The sequence below is a fragment of the Vulpes vulpes genome, chromosome 3 (genome assembly GCF_048418805.1).
Source record: "Vulpes vulpes isolate BD-2025 chromosome 3, VulVul3, whole genome shotgun sequence".
NCBI lineage: Eukaryota > Metazoa > Chordata > Mammalia > Carnivora > Canidae > Vulpes > Vulpes vulpes.
Window position 1 is genome coordinate 80,318,710 of NC_132782.1, and position 17,048 is coordinate 80,335,757.

Consider the following 17,048-nt stretch of genomic DNA (forward strand, 5'->3'; position numbering starts at 1 on the left):
AACACTTGGTCTATCTGTAACATATACAAAAGCTCCTGATCTCTCTCTCTCTGTCTCTCTCTCCTCACCTCCCCTCTCTCACACCAGCACACAGGCAGGCGCAATTAATACAGCTTCCCTTTGGGGCGCCAGGTGGCTCAGATGGTGAAGTGTCCGATTCTTGGTTTCAGGTCAGGTCGTGATCTCAGGGGCGTGGGATCGAGTCCCCAGTCGGGCTCCACATTCAGCGTGGAGCCTGCTTTTGCCTCTCCTCTCTCTCTCTCTCTCTCTCTCTCTGAGAATAAAATCTTAAAACAAAAAAACACAGCTTCTTCTTTCCCCAACTACTAATCCCAAATGCCGCTAGATGCCACTGAACAATGTAGGCAGCCGCATCAGGTAGGTTCTGTGCAGCAGAATGAGAAGAGGACTTACAGGAAATTAAGGGGACACCAAGGAGGGCTTTAGGAGACGGAGGTAGATGAGTGGGCAAGCACAGGTGGTGACAGCCCAACAGGAAAGGCCACAGTGGGAGTGAGCCAAGGAGCCATGGGCTACAAAACAGGACATAGGTCCAATGAAGTAAATATATTAAGAATATCTGACTAGCAGGATCCTCATTGCAACAGACAGGAATTATACAGGAAAAGAAGGGGAAGGAACCCTTGGGATGTCAAGAACTGAAAATATGGGCATGGAAAAATAGAGATGTAAATGGAGGCATAGATATATTTACATGTATACAAACACATGTATATAAGGCACACACATAGGTTCCCAAGCTTTGTTAGAAATAGTAACATCCCAACTGCAGTCAGCACACCCAGCACCAAGATCCTTTTGTCTCAATATCACTCAGGAACCACGGCTTCTTGAAATGGTTGATACTAGAGCTGGACTAGAGAGGGATTAGAGACAAACCTTGACCATGTTCTACTACAAGAAAGAAAAAAGTTATCGGGCAGCCGGGGTAGCTCAGGGGTTTAACACCGCCTTCAGCCCAGGACCTGATGCTGGAGACCCGGGATCAAGTCCCACGTTGGGCTCCCTGCGTGGAGCCTGCTTCTCCCTCTGCCTGTGTCTGTCTGTCTCTCTCTCTAGGTCTCTCATGAATAAATAAAATCTTTAAAAAAAAAGTTATCTAAAATGATAGATGATATATGGACCAGGGAAAGGACTTGGGACTTCTTGAAGTGGCTCCCAAAGGCCAAAGAAAGGACTATTTGCAAATCAAGATAAATACTGATAATAATGTGTTGAATAAAATAGAAACATATGAAAGTAATAAACTGATTTTAATGGAAAGCCTGATGAGGAGTGGCACATATTTCTAGAGTCTCAGAGAAACTTCCACAAATATAATTAGTACAAAGGAAAAGAAGAAGTAAGTTCATAGAGGAAAAGCCTCTCAAAACTAACTTTCATCTCATAAATGAAACCAACAGTAAAGGGATCAAGAGAAATCACCACCTGATATGAATGAACACAGTATCACTTCTATGATACTTTTGCTTAAAAATAAATAAATAAAATAAAAAGGCATTACATGAATCCAGTCATGAGAAAATATTAGATACTTCCTTCAAACGTGCCCAGGTCACAGGAAGATGACCCAGAAAGATTAGGAGACACTCCAGAGTGAAGAAGCCATCCACAAACACAATAGCAAAACTTGAGAAAGGTTTGAGAATTAGATGGGAGTAACTTATTGCCCTTATTTTGATGACTGCTCTGTGGCAACGTGGGACCATGTCCTGGTTTGTAAGAATCACACACTTCAAAGAGTGAAAGGGCATCATGTTGGCAACTTTATGTCCAATGATACAGGGAAAATTCCCGGACATGGTACATGTGGGTTTCCTAAAAGTCTGCAATAATTTTTAAATGTTAACACTTTAAGATAAAAATTTAAACAACTGGGCAGCCCCAGTGGCTCAGCGGTTTAGCACCGCCTTTGGCCCAGGGCGTGATCCTGGGAACCTGGAATAGAGTCCTACGTCGAGCCCCCTGCGTGGAGCCTGCTTCTTCCTCTGCTGGTGTCTCTGCCACACACTCTCTCTCTCTCTTTCTCTGTGTGTCTCTCATTAATAAATAAATAAAGTCTTTAAAAAAAATTTAAACAACTACAGTATCATTCATCTATTCACCATGGTAGCATTTCCTCAACTAAGTAGCACTCTGTCTTCTGGACACCTGCATTATCAGCAGGTATTCCACTGATGGAGCTGTAGGTTAAGTGCTGTTTTTGTAAGGCAGCAAAGGATCAAAGAACATGTGTACCTTCAATGATAAGAAAGGGGCATCTGGCTATCTCGGTTGGAACACACAACCCTTAATCTCGGGGTTGTGACTTCAAGCCCCATATTCACTATAGAGATTACTTAAAAATAAAATCTTAAGGGCAGCCCCGGTGGCTCAGTGGTTTAGCACCGCCTTCAGCCCAGGGCATGAGACCTGGGATCGAGTTCTACGTCGGGCTCCCTGCATGGAGTCTGCTTCTCCCTCTACCTGTGTCTCTGCCTTTCTTTCTCTCTCTCTCTCTTATGAATAAATAAAAAAACATTTTAAATAAATAAATAAAATATTTAAAAAGTGAATAAAATGAAATGACAAGAATTACCAAAGCATCATCTACATAATAAAGCAACCATTTAAGCAGTCATCAAGAATTTTTAAAGCTGCCATGTCCACCTACTCTTTACTGAGTATGAGCAGAGTGTTTGCCAATCTGCTAGTACAACTTCCACCTCTGTTGGGTTTTTATCTCTCTTTAACAAAACTAAGCATTTTCTCTTGCTTCTTGAATCTCTGATCATTTATTCTTTGGATTGGCTCTCCGTAAGTCCACTACAACAACCGCTTGTCATATGTCCTGCAAGAAGCCATTCCCTGCATCTCACATGTCCCTGACACATTTTGGCTGACTCTGCCATCCTTCATTTTTAATTCCTCTTAGTCTTATGTGGTGCTTAGAAATCATTCGGATGATTACTGAATTTCCCCCCCCCCCCACAATGCTTTTTAATCTGAACTCTATATATATGCAATTTTTCACACTTCACAAAGTCAAGTCAGACTCTCACTATTTTGTTTTTAAGTGCTTTAGTTGATTCTCTTTGGTGTTCTAAATACAGAATCCTATTGTCTGTACAAGCTAATGATGCCCTCCACTTCCTAATTACTGAAACCTCATTCTTTTACTGGTTTGTACTAGCACACTGGTAAGAAACTGGTGAAATGTGCTTCTTCATCATACAAAGAATGCTTCTAGTGGTTCTCTACTAAACACAATGATGGGCTGGTATTTATAATTATGTACGATAGTCCAATCAATCAGGTTAAGGATTTCTTTTTTTTAAGATTTTATTTATTCATGAGATACACAGAGAAAGAGGCCGAGACATAGGCAGAGGGAAAAGCAGGCTTCCTGGGGGGGGTGCCCAATGCAGGGCTCAATTCTAGGACCCCAGGATTATGACCAGAGCCAAAGGCAGACGCTCAACCACTGAGCTACACAGGTGCCCCAGGTTAAGGGTTTCTGCTGCCTTCTTATCATCTACTCAGATGATATATTATTTCTAATTATTTTAGTAACAAGAAAAAGTGAGTTTAGAGATTTACTAATAATATCCTTGTGTTCCTAGATGAAACTTAAGTCTGAAATTCACTACATAAGGTAATTTTCTTTTGAAGATTTCATTTTTTATTAAAATTTCTACACCCAACATGGGGCTCGAACTTACAACCCCAAAATCAAGAATTGTCCTATGCTCTATCAATTGAGCCAGTCAGGCAGCCCAGAGAATGGTTTAACTAATTTGAGAGCACAATAAAAGATCGGCTCTGCAACAATGCAAACATGGACATAACAAAACTGAAAATTGGCTTCCATCCTCTCTAAGAGGTCAAACCGAAAATATCACTATTTTGCAGTGACATAGAACTGCATTTTACAAAATTCAAATGTTTGGACTCCAGCTATAGCCTCTGCTTATTAGATCATACAGTTTATATATGCCTTCAGTACAAAAACGCAGTAAATGTCAATTTCTCTTTGCCAATCACCAAAGCTAATTATAAAATATATTCCTGGTAATAATACAATGATCTTTTAAAATTATGTATTATTTTTTAAAGATAAAGTTGCAGGGTGCCTCAGTGGCTCAGTCAGTTAAACACCTGCCTTCAGCTCCAGGCCATGATTCTCAGGGTCCTGGGACTGAGTCCCACATCAGGCTCCAAGCACAGCAAGGAGTCTGCTTCTCCCTCTCTACAACTTGTGCTCTCGCCCATGGGTGCTCTCTCTCAAATAAATAAATAAATACAAGATGAAGATGCTTTCACTCATAGAACCAGAAAAACAAAAAAATCCTAACAATAGAATTATAATCAAGTCATGAAGAGCTGTATGTTTTATAAATAAGCTAAACCACTTGTGCCCTACAAATGGAACATGGCAAAAAAGCAAAACGTATGTAAAATGCCCAAGATAATGCTCAGTTGCCAAAGAACTTGAACAGTAAAAATCAATTTACCTATATGGTCAGAGTGGAAAAGGGGTAGAGTACTGGGAGATAGTAAAATAATTATATCCTCATTTTTCCATATGTTAACATAACAAAACCAAACCTTCAAACGACATGACCTACAGTGTGCTACTGGTCTAAGGCTAGACATTAGAGTTCAAGGGAACAGAACTGATAGTTGTAGAAGTACACTTGGTCACCTGCTGTTTGATAGAGGTGCTGAGGAGATCCGATGGGAACAGGTCAGCTTTTCAACAAAGGACACCAGGACAGTGGCATGTCCGCATGAAGAAGGATGAAATCAGACCCTTCCCTGGCAACCCACACAACTATAAACTCAAAACAGGCCTGAGGTTTAGATTATAAGAGTTAAAACCATATAATTCAAGTAAAACACAGTAGTGTAAAATTCTTCATGACCTCAGGTGAGGCAAAGAGTTTAGTTTTTCTCAGATGTAACACCAAAAGCCCAAATGATAAAAAAAAAATTGAAAAACTGAATTCCATCAAAATGAAAACATTTTTAGGCTTCAAAGGACACCATAAAAAATGAAAACACAAGCCACAGAGTAGAAAAATATATTTTCTAAAAACGTTATTTCTGGGGAAAAAAAATGTATCCAGAATACATAAAGAACTGTTATAATTTTTTTTTAATTTTTTTAAAAGGGAGAAAAAAAGAAGAAGAAAGAAGGAAATCTTGTTATCTGTGACACATGGATGGATCTACAGAGCATGAGGCTGAAATAAGTCAGACTAAAACCATATGATTTTACTTATATGTGAAATGTAAAAATCAAAACAAAAGAACAAAGACTCTTAAATATAGAGAACAAACTGGTGGTTGCCAGAGGGAAGGTGTGTGATGGGTTGGGCAAAACAGAGAGAAAAAAAGATTAAAAGGTACAAACTTTCAGTTATAAAGTAAGTAATTAAGTATAAAAAGTACAGCATAAAGGATATAGTCAATATTGTAATGATGTATGGTGACCGATGATGGCCATACTTACCATGATGAGCACTAAATAATGTAGAGAGAATTATCTAATCACTATGCTATAAATCTGAAACTAACAAAACAAAACACTGTATGTCAGCTCTATTTCGATAAGGAATAAATAGTGGCACCTGGGTGGCTCAGTCAGTTAAGCATCTGCCTTCAGCTTAGGTCATGATCTCAGGGTCCTGGGACTGAGTGCCGCATTGGGCTCCCTGTTCAGCAGGCAGTCTAGTTTCCTCCCTCTCTCCCCCTGACCCCCACTTGTGTCTGCATACTCCCTCTCTTTAAAAAAAAAAAAATGAAAAAAATAACCAAAAAGAAAAGAAACAACATAATTAAAGAATGAGCAAAAGATTTAAAAAGACATTTCATCAAAGGCAATATATGAATACCTAATGAGCACATAAAATGATGTTCAACATCATTAGGAAAATGCAATTAAAACCACAGTTCCAGAGGCATCTGGGTGGCTAGTCGATTAAATAGCTGCCTTCAGCTCAGGTCATGATCTCCATGTCCTTGGATGGAGTCCAGCATCAGGCTCCCTCCTCAGCAGGGAGCCTGCTTCTCTCTCTGCCCCTCCCCCTGTTCATGTCACATAAATAAATAATCTTAAAAAAAAAAAAAAAAACACAGTTCTAGGATATCTTGGAAAAGGCAAAACAATGAAGGCAGTAAAAAGATCAGTGATGGATGGCCAGGTGTTAGAGGAGAGAGACAGATGAAAAGGCAGAGGGCAGAGGACTTTTAGGGCAGTGAAACTATTCTGTATGATACAGACAAGTCATCATTATACATTTATCAAAATCCACAAAATGTACAAGACTAAACCCTAATGTAAACTATAGATGCTAGGTGATAATGGTTCATCATTTTTAATACCACTCTGATGTGGGATGTCCATAGTGGGAGGGAGAGTAGAAGGTACATGAGAACACCCTCTATACTTTTTGTTGAGTTTTGTTGTGAACCTAAAACTGCTCTAAAAATAAAATGTCTATTTAAGAGCATAAAGGAAAAAAAAAAAAAAAAAAAAAACCCACACAATGAGATACCACTTGAGAATCCCTAGAATGACTATAATCAAAAAAGACAGACATTACCACATTTAGCCAAGATACAGAGAAACTGAAACCTCATACATTGCTGCTAAGAATGTACAGCCACTCTAGAAAACAATTTGTCAGTTGCTTATAAGTACAGTTACCACAGAAGTAGCAATTCCCTCCTGGGTATCTATGTATACCAGAGAAATGAAGAGAGACTTCTTTCCACACAAAGACAAATATGTGAATGTTCACAGCCATGTTACTCAAAACAGCCAAAAAGTACAAACAATTCAAATGCCCAAATGGTAAATGGATTAAGAAAAGGTAGTATATCTATACAATGGAATAATATTCAGGGTATGAACTATTTATGTACACTACAACTATTTTTGAAGATGAATCTCCAAACATGATGCAGAGTTTAAAAGAGGCAAATGTAAAATACCATATTGTGATTCTACTCATATGCAATGTCCAGGTAACCTACAAAACCCAAAATTAGATTAATGGTGGGAACATGGTTTCTACTTGGGCACCAGGTTTCCATCTGGGATGATAAAAATTTTCCAATATCAGATTGTCATGATTACTGCAAAACTCTGTGTACTCAACACCACCGAATTTTATACTTAGGGCTAAGTGAATTTGGCTGTATCTCACTCGATAAAGCTACCCAAAAAATATATATGAAATAAGAGTACAAGCATGACATTTAAAAGTAAGGAAATGAACACCAAAAACAGCATAAAGTTAAAAGCAGTCTCCCTAGAGAGTAGAAATAGGTGGCAGACGGGGGGAGGCAGGGAGAGTAAGATTACTTGCTTGGCTTGTGTAAAAAGCACTGCAGAAAGAGATGACATTTTACACTACTGTTCCTATGTAATCGGGGGCAAAACCTATTAACAAATTTGCTTACAAACATGTAATCAGCAACAAACTTCTGGCTACCATTCAGTAAATAAACTTTTTCAGGTTTTAGTATAGTATCTGGTAACATTAAGAGACAATGTCACCAATGGAACAAATCTGTCTGCTTCTCATCAGTACATCACAGTAAAAAATAAGTCAAAATACAATCTTCCACATTAAGGAAAAGGTTCCCTTACTTTTATTTCACAGATTCTAAAAGCACTAGCAAGCACATACCAGAATCTTCTGTGGGTTCAGTTTTCACTTTGACGGGGCCACAGCTGAAAGGAAAAAAGCCTTAATGAAGCTCTGCACTGGTGCGGACTATCCACATACCAACACACAAAATCACTCACCTGACCAAGCTCAAGGCAAATCTGCCTCAACTTTTTAAGTTTACATATTTATCTCTTGCATAACGATAACTTGTCCACTGAATTTAGTATTTTAATTCCAATCAACTTTTTTGGGGGGAAAAAAGACTGACGACATAGGATAACATAATAACTTGCAAATTCCATGTTACTCTAAGGCCCTCCTCTTCCCAGTGTGGTTATCAACCTATCTTAAATGCTTCCCCCAGAGCTACTCAAACACTGCATTTTCACGGAACCCCAAATGAATCAGCTAAATATTAACCCTCAAGACATGTGATACGGGCCTTTTAATGTTCTAATTCCTCAAGATTCGAAAAACTAAAGTCCCCGGGATGTGGATGTGCAGGTTTATGTGTACTGATGAACTTTGCTTTTTACCTTCCACCTGGAGACAGCATGGACCTTTCAGCATCTGTTACCATTACGCGACCACCTATGTACAAAAAAATAGTGAGATTTAGGTTTTGCCAACACTTTCAACTAATATTTCCAAAGGTCCTCAACAGAGAGTAAGCAGGGTAGGGATGTCCACAGCTCCAGGTCACAGTGCAGGGCACGCGGCAGTGTGAATCCACATAACAATGTCCTTCATTCTTCCCTCAAAGGAAGGGGAGTGGGGATGATGACCATCCAACAGTTTTCACCCCCTCACCCACCAGCACCCTCCCCCTTAAGGAAAAAGCTCATAATTTTTTTAAAGATTTTATTTATTTAACAGAGCACAAGTAGGGGAAGCAGCAGGCAGAGGGAGAGGGAGAAGCAGGCTCCCCGCAGAGCAAGGGAGCTGGACATAGAAATCGATCCCAGGACCCTGGGATCATGACCTAAGCCAAAGGCAGACACTTAGCCAAATGAGCCACCCAGGTGCCCCAAAGCTCATAGGTTTATCAGTGAAACAAATACACCAATGCACTATTACTCCAACAGTAGAGAAGAAGCCTATACTGACACAGGAGTGCTGATAAAGATTTCTGTTAGGGATACATCAAGCAAACAGTGACTGAGTAACAGATACAGGATTTCTATTTGAGAGTGATAAAAATATTCTGAAATTAAGACTGAGGTGACAGTTGCCCATCTTGTAAATATACAAGATGAACTAAAACCATGAATTTTATATTAAAAAGCCCATGAATTTTATGTTTGCAAAAAAAATTAAAATGTAAAGAGAAGCCACCAAATGTGAATGACGATATAGAATAACTGGGACTCTCAATGTTGGTGGGACCACCAAATGAAATAAATCACACTAAAAACCAGATTGGCACGTTCCTGAAGAATTATTTATGTAAATACCATGTGCCACTCCAATTTTAGGTATTTACCCAAATGTGTGTCCACATAAGGTCTTACACTGAAATATTCACAGTAGTTTTCTTTATAAAAGCCAAGAAATGGAAACCCAAATTTTCGTGAACAGGTGAATGGGTAAACAATTATAGTGTACCTTTACTGTAATACTCATCAGGAAAATAAGGAATTACTGATACACAAACAGGCATAAATCTCAAAATAAGACAAAAAAAAAGTACCTACTATGATTCAATTTCTATTTTAAAAGTCTAGAAAATGCAAATAAATCCACAGTGACAAAATCAATGGTTGCCTGGGATTAAGGGTAGGAGAAACAAAAGACAGGAATTATCAAAGGCTGACAGCAAACTTGGGGTGAAAATATGTTCCTTGTCTTGACTGTATTGATGGTTTTCACAGTATATACATGTATCAAAAGTCAACAAACACTCTACACTCTACACTCTAAATATGTGTAGTTTATTTTATGCCAATAATAACTCAACAAGGGACACCTGGGTGGCTCAGTAGGTTAAGAATCTGCCTTCAGCTCAGGTCCTAGGATCGAGCCCCAAGTTGGGGTCCCTGCTCAGCAGAGAGTCTGTTTCTCCCGCTCCGCTCCCTCTGCCCTTCCCGCTTGTCTGCACACTCTCAAATAAATAAAACCTTTAATAATAATAATAACTCAACAAAGTTATCAAAAACTTTAAAAACTGGAAAACATCCCATTACAATCAAAACTTTCCAATTATTTTGAGTCAATATGATAAAAAAAAGCAGTCATACAAACCCTCCTGCTTGTACCACCTGGTGTAAGCACCCTATAAGAAACATTCTTTAGTTAACTACCAGGCCCCAGTGTTTCAAAAGAAATTTATAGAAGGCTTCAAAAAGTACAAATGGCAGATTAAAACCTAGAACACTTCAGGAAAAAAATATTGCTTAAGAAAATTTGGAATTTAAGGGATCCCTGGGTGGCGCAGCGATTTGGCGCCTGCCTTTGGCCCAGGGTGCGATCCTGGAGACCCGGGATCGAATCCCACGTCGGGCTCCCGGTGCATGGAGCCTGCTTCTCCCTCTGCCTGTGTCTCTGCCTCTCTCTCTCTCTCTCTGTGTGACTATCATAAATAAATAAAAATTAAAAAAAAAAAAATAAATAAATAAATACTACAGTTCTTTAAAAAAAAAAAAAAAGAAAGAAAATTTGGAATTTAAAATTAAACAAAGCAATAAAGCTTTTCTTTCTTATAAAGGACATCTACAAAAAAACAACAGCTACCATACTGGCAAAGCCAAATGTCTTCCTCCCAATACTGAGAGGGTGAGGCTCCTATCACCACCTCCATTCGATATTATATTGGACATTCTGGCTAGAAAAATAAGATGAAGATATAAAAAGCATTCAGACTGCAGAGTTAAACTATCCTGATTCACACACAACAGGATCCATGACATAGAAAGCTCAGAAACAGGCAGGGTCAACTAACTTTCTTTTTTAAAGACTTTTTATTTATTAGAGAGAGAGGAGCCCAACGTGGGACTCCCGGGTCTCCAGGACCACACCCTGGGCAGAAGGCGGGGCTAAACTGCTAAGCCGCTGGGGCTGCTCTCAACTAACTTTCTTTTTTTTTTTTTTAAGATTATTTATTTATTTATTCATAGAGACAGAGAGAGAGAGAGAGAGAGAGAGAGAGAGAGAGAGAGAGGCAGAGACACAGGCAGAGGGAGAAGCAGGCTCCACGCAACAAGCACGATGTGGGACTCGATTCCGGGTCTCCAGGATCACACCCCGGGCTGCAGGCGGCGCTAAACCGCTGCACCACCGGGGCTGCCCTCAACTAACTTTCTAACAAAAATCCCAAAGCACTTCTGGGAAGAAAGTACATTTTTTTTCATCAAATTGTGCTGAACAACTGGACAGCCACATGCAAACTGAATTTCCACCTTCATCATGTGCCATATACAAAAACTAACTCAGAACTTACCACAAAAAAAAAAAAAAAAAAAAAAAAAAAGAACTTACCACAGATCTAAACGTAGTAACTCAGAATATAAAAACTTAGAGAAGAAAACATAACACATCCTCATGACCTTGTGATAGGCAATGGATGATCTGAGATATGAGATCAAAAGCATAAGAATTAAAAGAATGAATTGGGCTTTGTAAAAATTAAAAGCTTTTGTTCTCGGGTGCCTAGGTGGCTCAGTCAGTTAGGTGTCTGCCTTCCACTCAGCTTATGGCCCCAGGACCCAGGGATCGAGCCCCACGCCCAGCTACCTGTTCAATAGGAAGGATGCTTCTCCTTCTCCCTCTGCTCCTCCCCCCTGCTCATGCTCTCTCTCTTTCAAATAAATAAATAAAGTTTTTAAAAACCTTTTGTTCCTCACAGGACACTGCCAAAAGACAGCCTGTAAAACTAGAGAAAATATACATATCAAAAATCTATAAAGAACTCTTACAACTCAATAATAAAACTACAAATAATCCAATTAAAACACATGGAAAGGCCCTGAACAAACCTTACTTCAAAGAATATACATAAATGGTCACTGGCCACTAATCCCAAGAAAAGATACTTAACATTTTTAGTAATTAGGGATATGCAAATCAAAGCCACAATGGCATACCACTTCACATCCATTAGGATGGTTAAAACCAAAAAGACAATACCAAGTGTTAAGAGGAATGTGGAGAAAGTGGAACCCTCAGACAATGCCCATAGGAACCTAAAATAGTACAGGCACCATGAAGGGAGCTTGGCAGTTTTTTAAAAGCTAAATGTGAAATTAGTCTATGATTCAGCAATTCTATTCCTGGGTATCTAAACCCAAGAGAAATTAAAGTATGTGTCCACACAAAAACTTGTTCAAGTATGCCCACGGTAGTATGATTCTTTAGTATGATTCGTAACAGCCCAGTGGAAACAATCTAAAGGCCTATCAACCAGTAAATGGATAAATGAGTAGTATATTCGTATGTAGGAATATTCGCCATTCAGTAAGAGAAAGGAAATAACTATTAATACATCCAATGATCTGGATGAGCCTCAACTGAATTATGCTGAGTGAAAAAAGATAATCCAAAAGGATCCACACTGTGTATTTTATATACCCTTCATGCAAATATGAAAATAACAGAGATGAGGATAAAAATATTCTGAAATTAGACTGTGACAATGATTGTAAAACTTTGTAAACTCTGTCAATTTACTAAAGCCCACTGAGGGATCCCTGGGTGGCGCAGAGGTTTGGCGCCTGCCTTTGGCCCAGGGCGCGATCCTGGAGACCCGGGATCGAATCCCACGTCGGGCTCCTGGTGCATGGAGCCTGCTTCTCCCTCTGCCTGTGTCTCTGCCTCTCTCTCTCTCTCTCTGTGTGTGACTATCATAAATAAATTATAAATAAATAAATAAATAAATAAATAAATAAATAAATAAATAAATAAATCCCACTGAATTATATAATTAAAATAGGCGAATCTTATGGCATCCTAACTATACCTCAATAAAACATATAAAATATTAATCTTTTCATCGTGGTAAGAAATAAACGAAGGTTATTTAACAAAAAATAAAATACATTGCATGTGTATATATATTATTCTGTCCTTTCTTTCTTATACTGGTAGAGGCGATGAACAATAATGGTCATTTATTTTCAAAAGTCTCAAAAAACCCTGCCTCCAAAGGCCATCAGTCTCCTAAAAATCACTTTTCCCTTCAAATGGAATGGCTTAAGTGTCCCAAAAGAAAGTCCTATCGAAATTCTCATTTTTCAAGGGCCCATCTTAATGCCTTCTTCAATTTCAAAACCTTCTTGGGCTGTAAATGATTCCTTCCTGCAATGAACTTCCACAGAATTTTCTCTAACCATTTGTGTAGTGTGTACTTTATGCTCTTGCTGTGGTGACTTTATGGGCTTTTTTTTATGTCTCACATTAAACTACCAGCACTCCGAAGCTTTAATGCTTGATGCACAGTTGTATATCTCCTCCTCATTCAATCTTGTGCCCAACAATTCTGTGCCTGTTCAATGAACGCTAGGTAATTAAGTCATCCTCTTAATTCTGGGAAATGAGGGCAGATCCAATGTATGATTGTATATGTTGCCAAGGTAAAACCTTGACTACAACATAAACAGAGTAGCAGAGCCAGAAACAAAAAACAAGTCTCTAGTTTTTCAGCTCAGTGACTTTTCATTGGTTTATATAGAACACCCTAGTTCCAAAATGTATTACATCATAGTCTCAAAGAAAATAAAAATCAGTAAAATATGGGATCCCTGGGTGGCGCAGCGGTTTGGCGCCTGCCTTTGGCCCAGGGCGCGATCCTGGAGACCCGGGATCGAATCCCACATCAGGCTCCCGGTGCATGGAGCCTGCTTCTCCCTCCGCCTGTGTCTCTGCCTCTCTCTCTCTCTCTCTGTGACTATCATAAATAAATAAAAAATTTAAAAAAAAAAATTAAAAAAAAAAAAAAATCAGTAAAATATGTTCAGTTTGGCCCAATAGGTTTAGGAACAATCTGTAAACAAAGTAATCACTTACCTAGGTGCTTCTTTGGCTCTAGGAAAGGTCTGCATTAAAACAAAATGAAAAACTATACATGAATATACAAAATAAAATTATTGTCAAGCATAAATTTAAATGACTTCTACAGTAAACAAGAATTTTAAAAACATATTAAAATGAACTGCATATTCAATGTTATATAATAAACTATTGATAAGCAAGGGGTAAAGTACTTTACCTCTTAATGATAAATGAAATCCCTGCTTTGTTCTCTAAAATCCATTTCAGGGTGGCAAGATCATAGTTCTCGGGGTGTTTAAAGGCAACTCCTTCTGGAAGCCCCTGCACAACCACAGCTGACTGATCTCGTAGCATCTTCTCATATGGAACAGGTACCACAGTTGATTTGCCTAAAGCTTTCCCTGAGAGTGAGGGAGAGGGGTGAGGTAGAAAGAGGGTAAACATCATTAAATGTTGAGATTAAAAAACAAAACCATCAAAAAAAAAAAAAAAAACCATCATTAGTTGATCACGCTTAACAAATAGCCTTCATGCTGTTTTGTAATATCCGATTTCAAAATGACTTCAAAATAGCAGAGGGCCCTATTCCCACGTTAGAAGTTCTAAGCCTAAAAAAAAAAAAAAAAAAAAAAAAAAGGGATCCCTGGGTGGCGCAGCGGTTTGGCGCCTGCCTTTGGCCCAGGGCGCGATCCTGGAGACCCGGGATCGAATCCCACGTCGGGCTCCCGGTGCATGGAGCCTGCTTCTCCCTCTGCCTGTGTCTCTGCCTCTCTCTCTCTCTCTGTGACTATCATAAATAAATAAAAAAATTAAAAAAAAAAAAAAAAAGAAGTTCTAAGCCTGAAACAGATCCAAAAGGTCAAAATGAAAAGTACATAAAATATTTATATAAAACCTACACAAAAACAAAAGGAACAATGGCTGATTTTTTCCACTAGTGTCTTTCTTTACAATGGCCTCACCCTGGTTTAATACAACCTTTTCATATACAATTCAGGCTTAGAACATGGAAACCTGACAGGTCCTATTGTCATCATAAAACATCAGGCAATTTTTGGCCAATCTTCTCAGCGAAAACTTATTAGATAGAGAAAACTGATATTCACAACTGGGTGTGCTCTACCACCCTGTCGTTGTATATCAGGCTTTGAGCCACAGATGCTAGAAACCCTACTCCCCAGAGATGAAATTTACTACAACCTCACAGTGTGTAACCAGTATCTTCTCCCTTCCACTGTTTCTCTGAAGAGCTTTGCTTACCACATGTTTAGACTAACAAAAGGTGGGTTTTTTTCAGGAACTGGTGAGATTAACACAGGGGGCAAAAATAAACCATTCTCTTTGGGTGATTATGTTGAGTTAATGTAGGTTGAGGGTAGGCAGTTGTAGTGGGAGGGAGCTATGCAAGTATTGGGCCAGTGGGTACATAGGAAATCTACTTTCCTCTTTACCTATAAACCTTGAACAGCTCATAAAAAGAAAAAGATTAAAAACAAAAACACCTATCCCATAGATCTAATAGGTACGTTTGTTTCCAGGTTCCTTCAAACTAGAAATGGGAAGTACGGTCATTCCTGATGTTAACCCACTGATTTGAAGTTGATTCACTCCGTTTGTCAAAAGTGTGCAGTTTGACTATGAAACCAGTTACACAATCCACCCTTTACCAAATTCAACTTTATAATATCTCTTAGAAAATTCAGGTGTATAACCTTACCATAGCAAAAGCAGAAATAGTCCTCAACTGTTTTTCTGAGTGTCTCAATCTCTACAGCGTCTACACTCATCCGATTTGCCGGGGTTGTAGATTTCATCTTATGCATTTCTGCAGCCTTTTCTTCTTCTTCAACACCTATAAAATATTGATATAAAAGGCTCATATTCATTATCTTAATATTTAGACTTTGGTAAGAATACTTTTTTCTATATTCTAGTATTTATGATTTGTTATAAAAAGACAAAGAGGAGTGAGCACCTGGGGGGCTCAGTTGGTTAAGCACCTGTCATCAGCTCAAGTCATGATCTCAGGGTCATGGAATTAAATCTCATGATGATCCCAGGACACCGGGATAATGACCCAAGCCAAAGGCAGATGTCCGACCACTGAGCTACCCAGGTGACCTGCTACAAATATTTTTTTTAAAAAGGTATCTTTAGGGACGCCTGGGTGGCTCAGCATTTGGGTGCCTGCCTTCGCCTCAGGTTGTGATCCTGGATTCCGGATCACAGAATCGGCTCCCTGTGTCACTTCCCCTCTCTCTCTGTCTCTCATGAATAAAAAAAATAAATCATTAAAAAATAAAAATAAAAAATAAAAAGGTATCTTTAGGGATGGCTAGGTGGCTCAGTGGTTGAGTCCTGTCCTACATAAGCTATGGCTGCTACTGTGGCCTGGGTGGCCATGGCCAGCCCCGCGACACCATCGACTGGTGCTGTCATCAGCACGACTGCTGCTACATGCGTGCCGAGCAGGCTGGCTGCAGACCCAAGATGGAGCGCTACCCCTGGCCTTTGGCTCCAGGTGTGATTCCCGGGATCAAGTCCTGCATCAGGCTGCCCGCAGGGAGCCTGCTTCTCCTCCCTCTACTTGTGTCTGTCTTTGATGAATAAATAAATAAAATATAAAAAATAAAATAAAAAGGTATCTTTAGAGTAATTCACCAGCTACAAACTTTTTCTTAATGCACTAAATGAATACTTTTATTGACAACTAAATCAACTCCAAATTTAAATATAAGATTATCGTTAATATTTTATTTATTTATTCATGAGAGACACAGGGAGAAAGGCAGAGACATAGGTAGAGCGAGAAGCAGGCTCCACACAGGGAGCCCGATGTGGGACTCGATCCCAGGACTAGGGGATCACACCCTGAGCCAAAGGCAAACACTCAACCACCGAGCCACCCAGGCGTCCCTAAATATAAAATTATCACACCACCACAAAAAAAAATTCCAGGTTCAAGAAGTTCAACAATTAGCCACTAGACATCTGTGGCTACTGAGCACCTGAAATGTGTACTAATCCAAATTAAGACGTGTGGTAAAGGGCAGCCCGGGTGGCTGAGCAGTTTAGTGCTGCCTTTGGCCCAGGACATGATCTTGGAGACCCGAGATCGAGTCCTGCGTCAGGCTCCCTGCATGGAGCCTGCTTCTCCCTCTGCCTGTGTCTGCCTCTCTGTGTCTCTCATGAATAAATAAATAAAATCTTAAAAAAAAAAAAAAAAAAAAGATGTGTGGTAAAACTGCCAATACATACTGGATTTTAAAAACTTAGTAAGGGATCCCTGGGTGGCGCAGCGGTTTGGCGCCGGCCTTTGGCCCAGGGCACGATCCTGGAGACCCCGGATCGAATCCCACATCAGGTTCCCGGTGCATGGAGCCT

At 39.4% G+C, this 17,048-nt stretch overlaps 1 protein-coding gene across 23 annotated transcripts in view; it reads right to left on the reverse strand.

Annotated features, from left to right (window-relative positions):
• Positions 1-17,048, reverse strand: part of GTF2I (general transcription factor IIi) — a 115,106-nt gene that overhangs the window by 65,071 nt on the left and 32,987 nt on the right. For all 23 annotated transcript variants that reach the window (XM_072752817.1, XM_072752834.1, XM_072752816.1 and 20 more), the window contains 5 exons: positions 15,382-15,516; positions 13,882-14,065; positions 13,680-13,708; positions 8,219-8,273; positions 7,701-7,744 (listed from right to left, as the gene is read on the reverse strand). In XM_072752817.1, the coding sequence (XP_072608918.1) occupies positions 7,701-7,744; positions 8,219-8,273; positions 13,680-13,708; positions 13,882-14,065; positions 15,382-15,516 (447 nt within the window). The remainder of the gene's footprint in view (positions 1-7,700; positions 7,745-8,218; positions 8,274-13,679; positions 13,709-13,881; positions 14,066-15,381; positions 15,517-17,048) is intronic.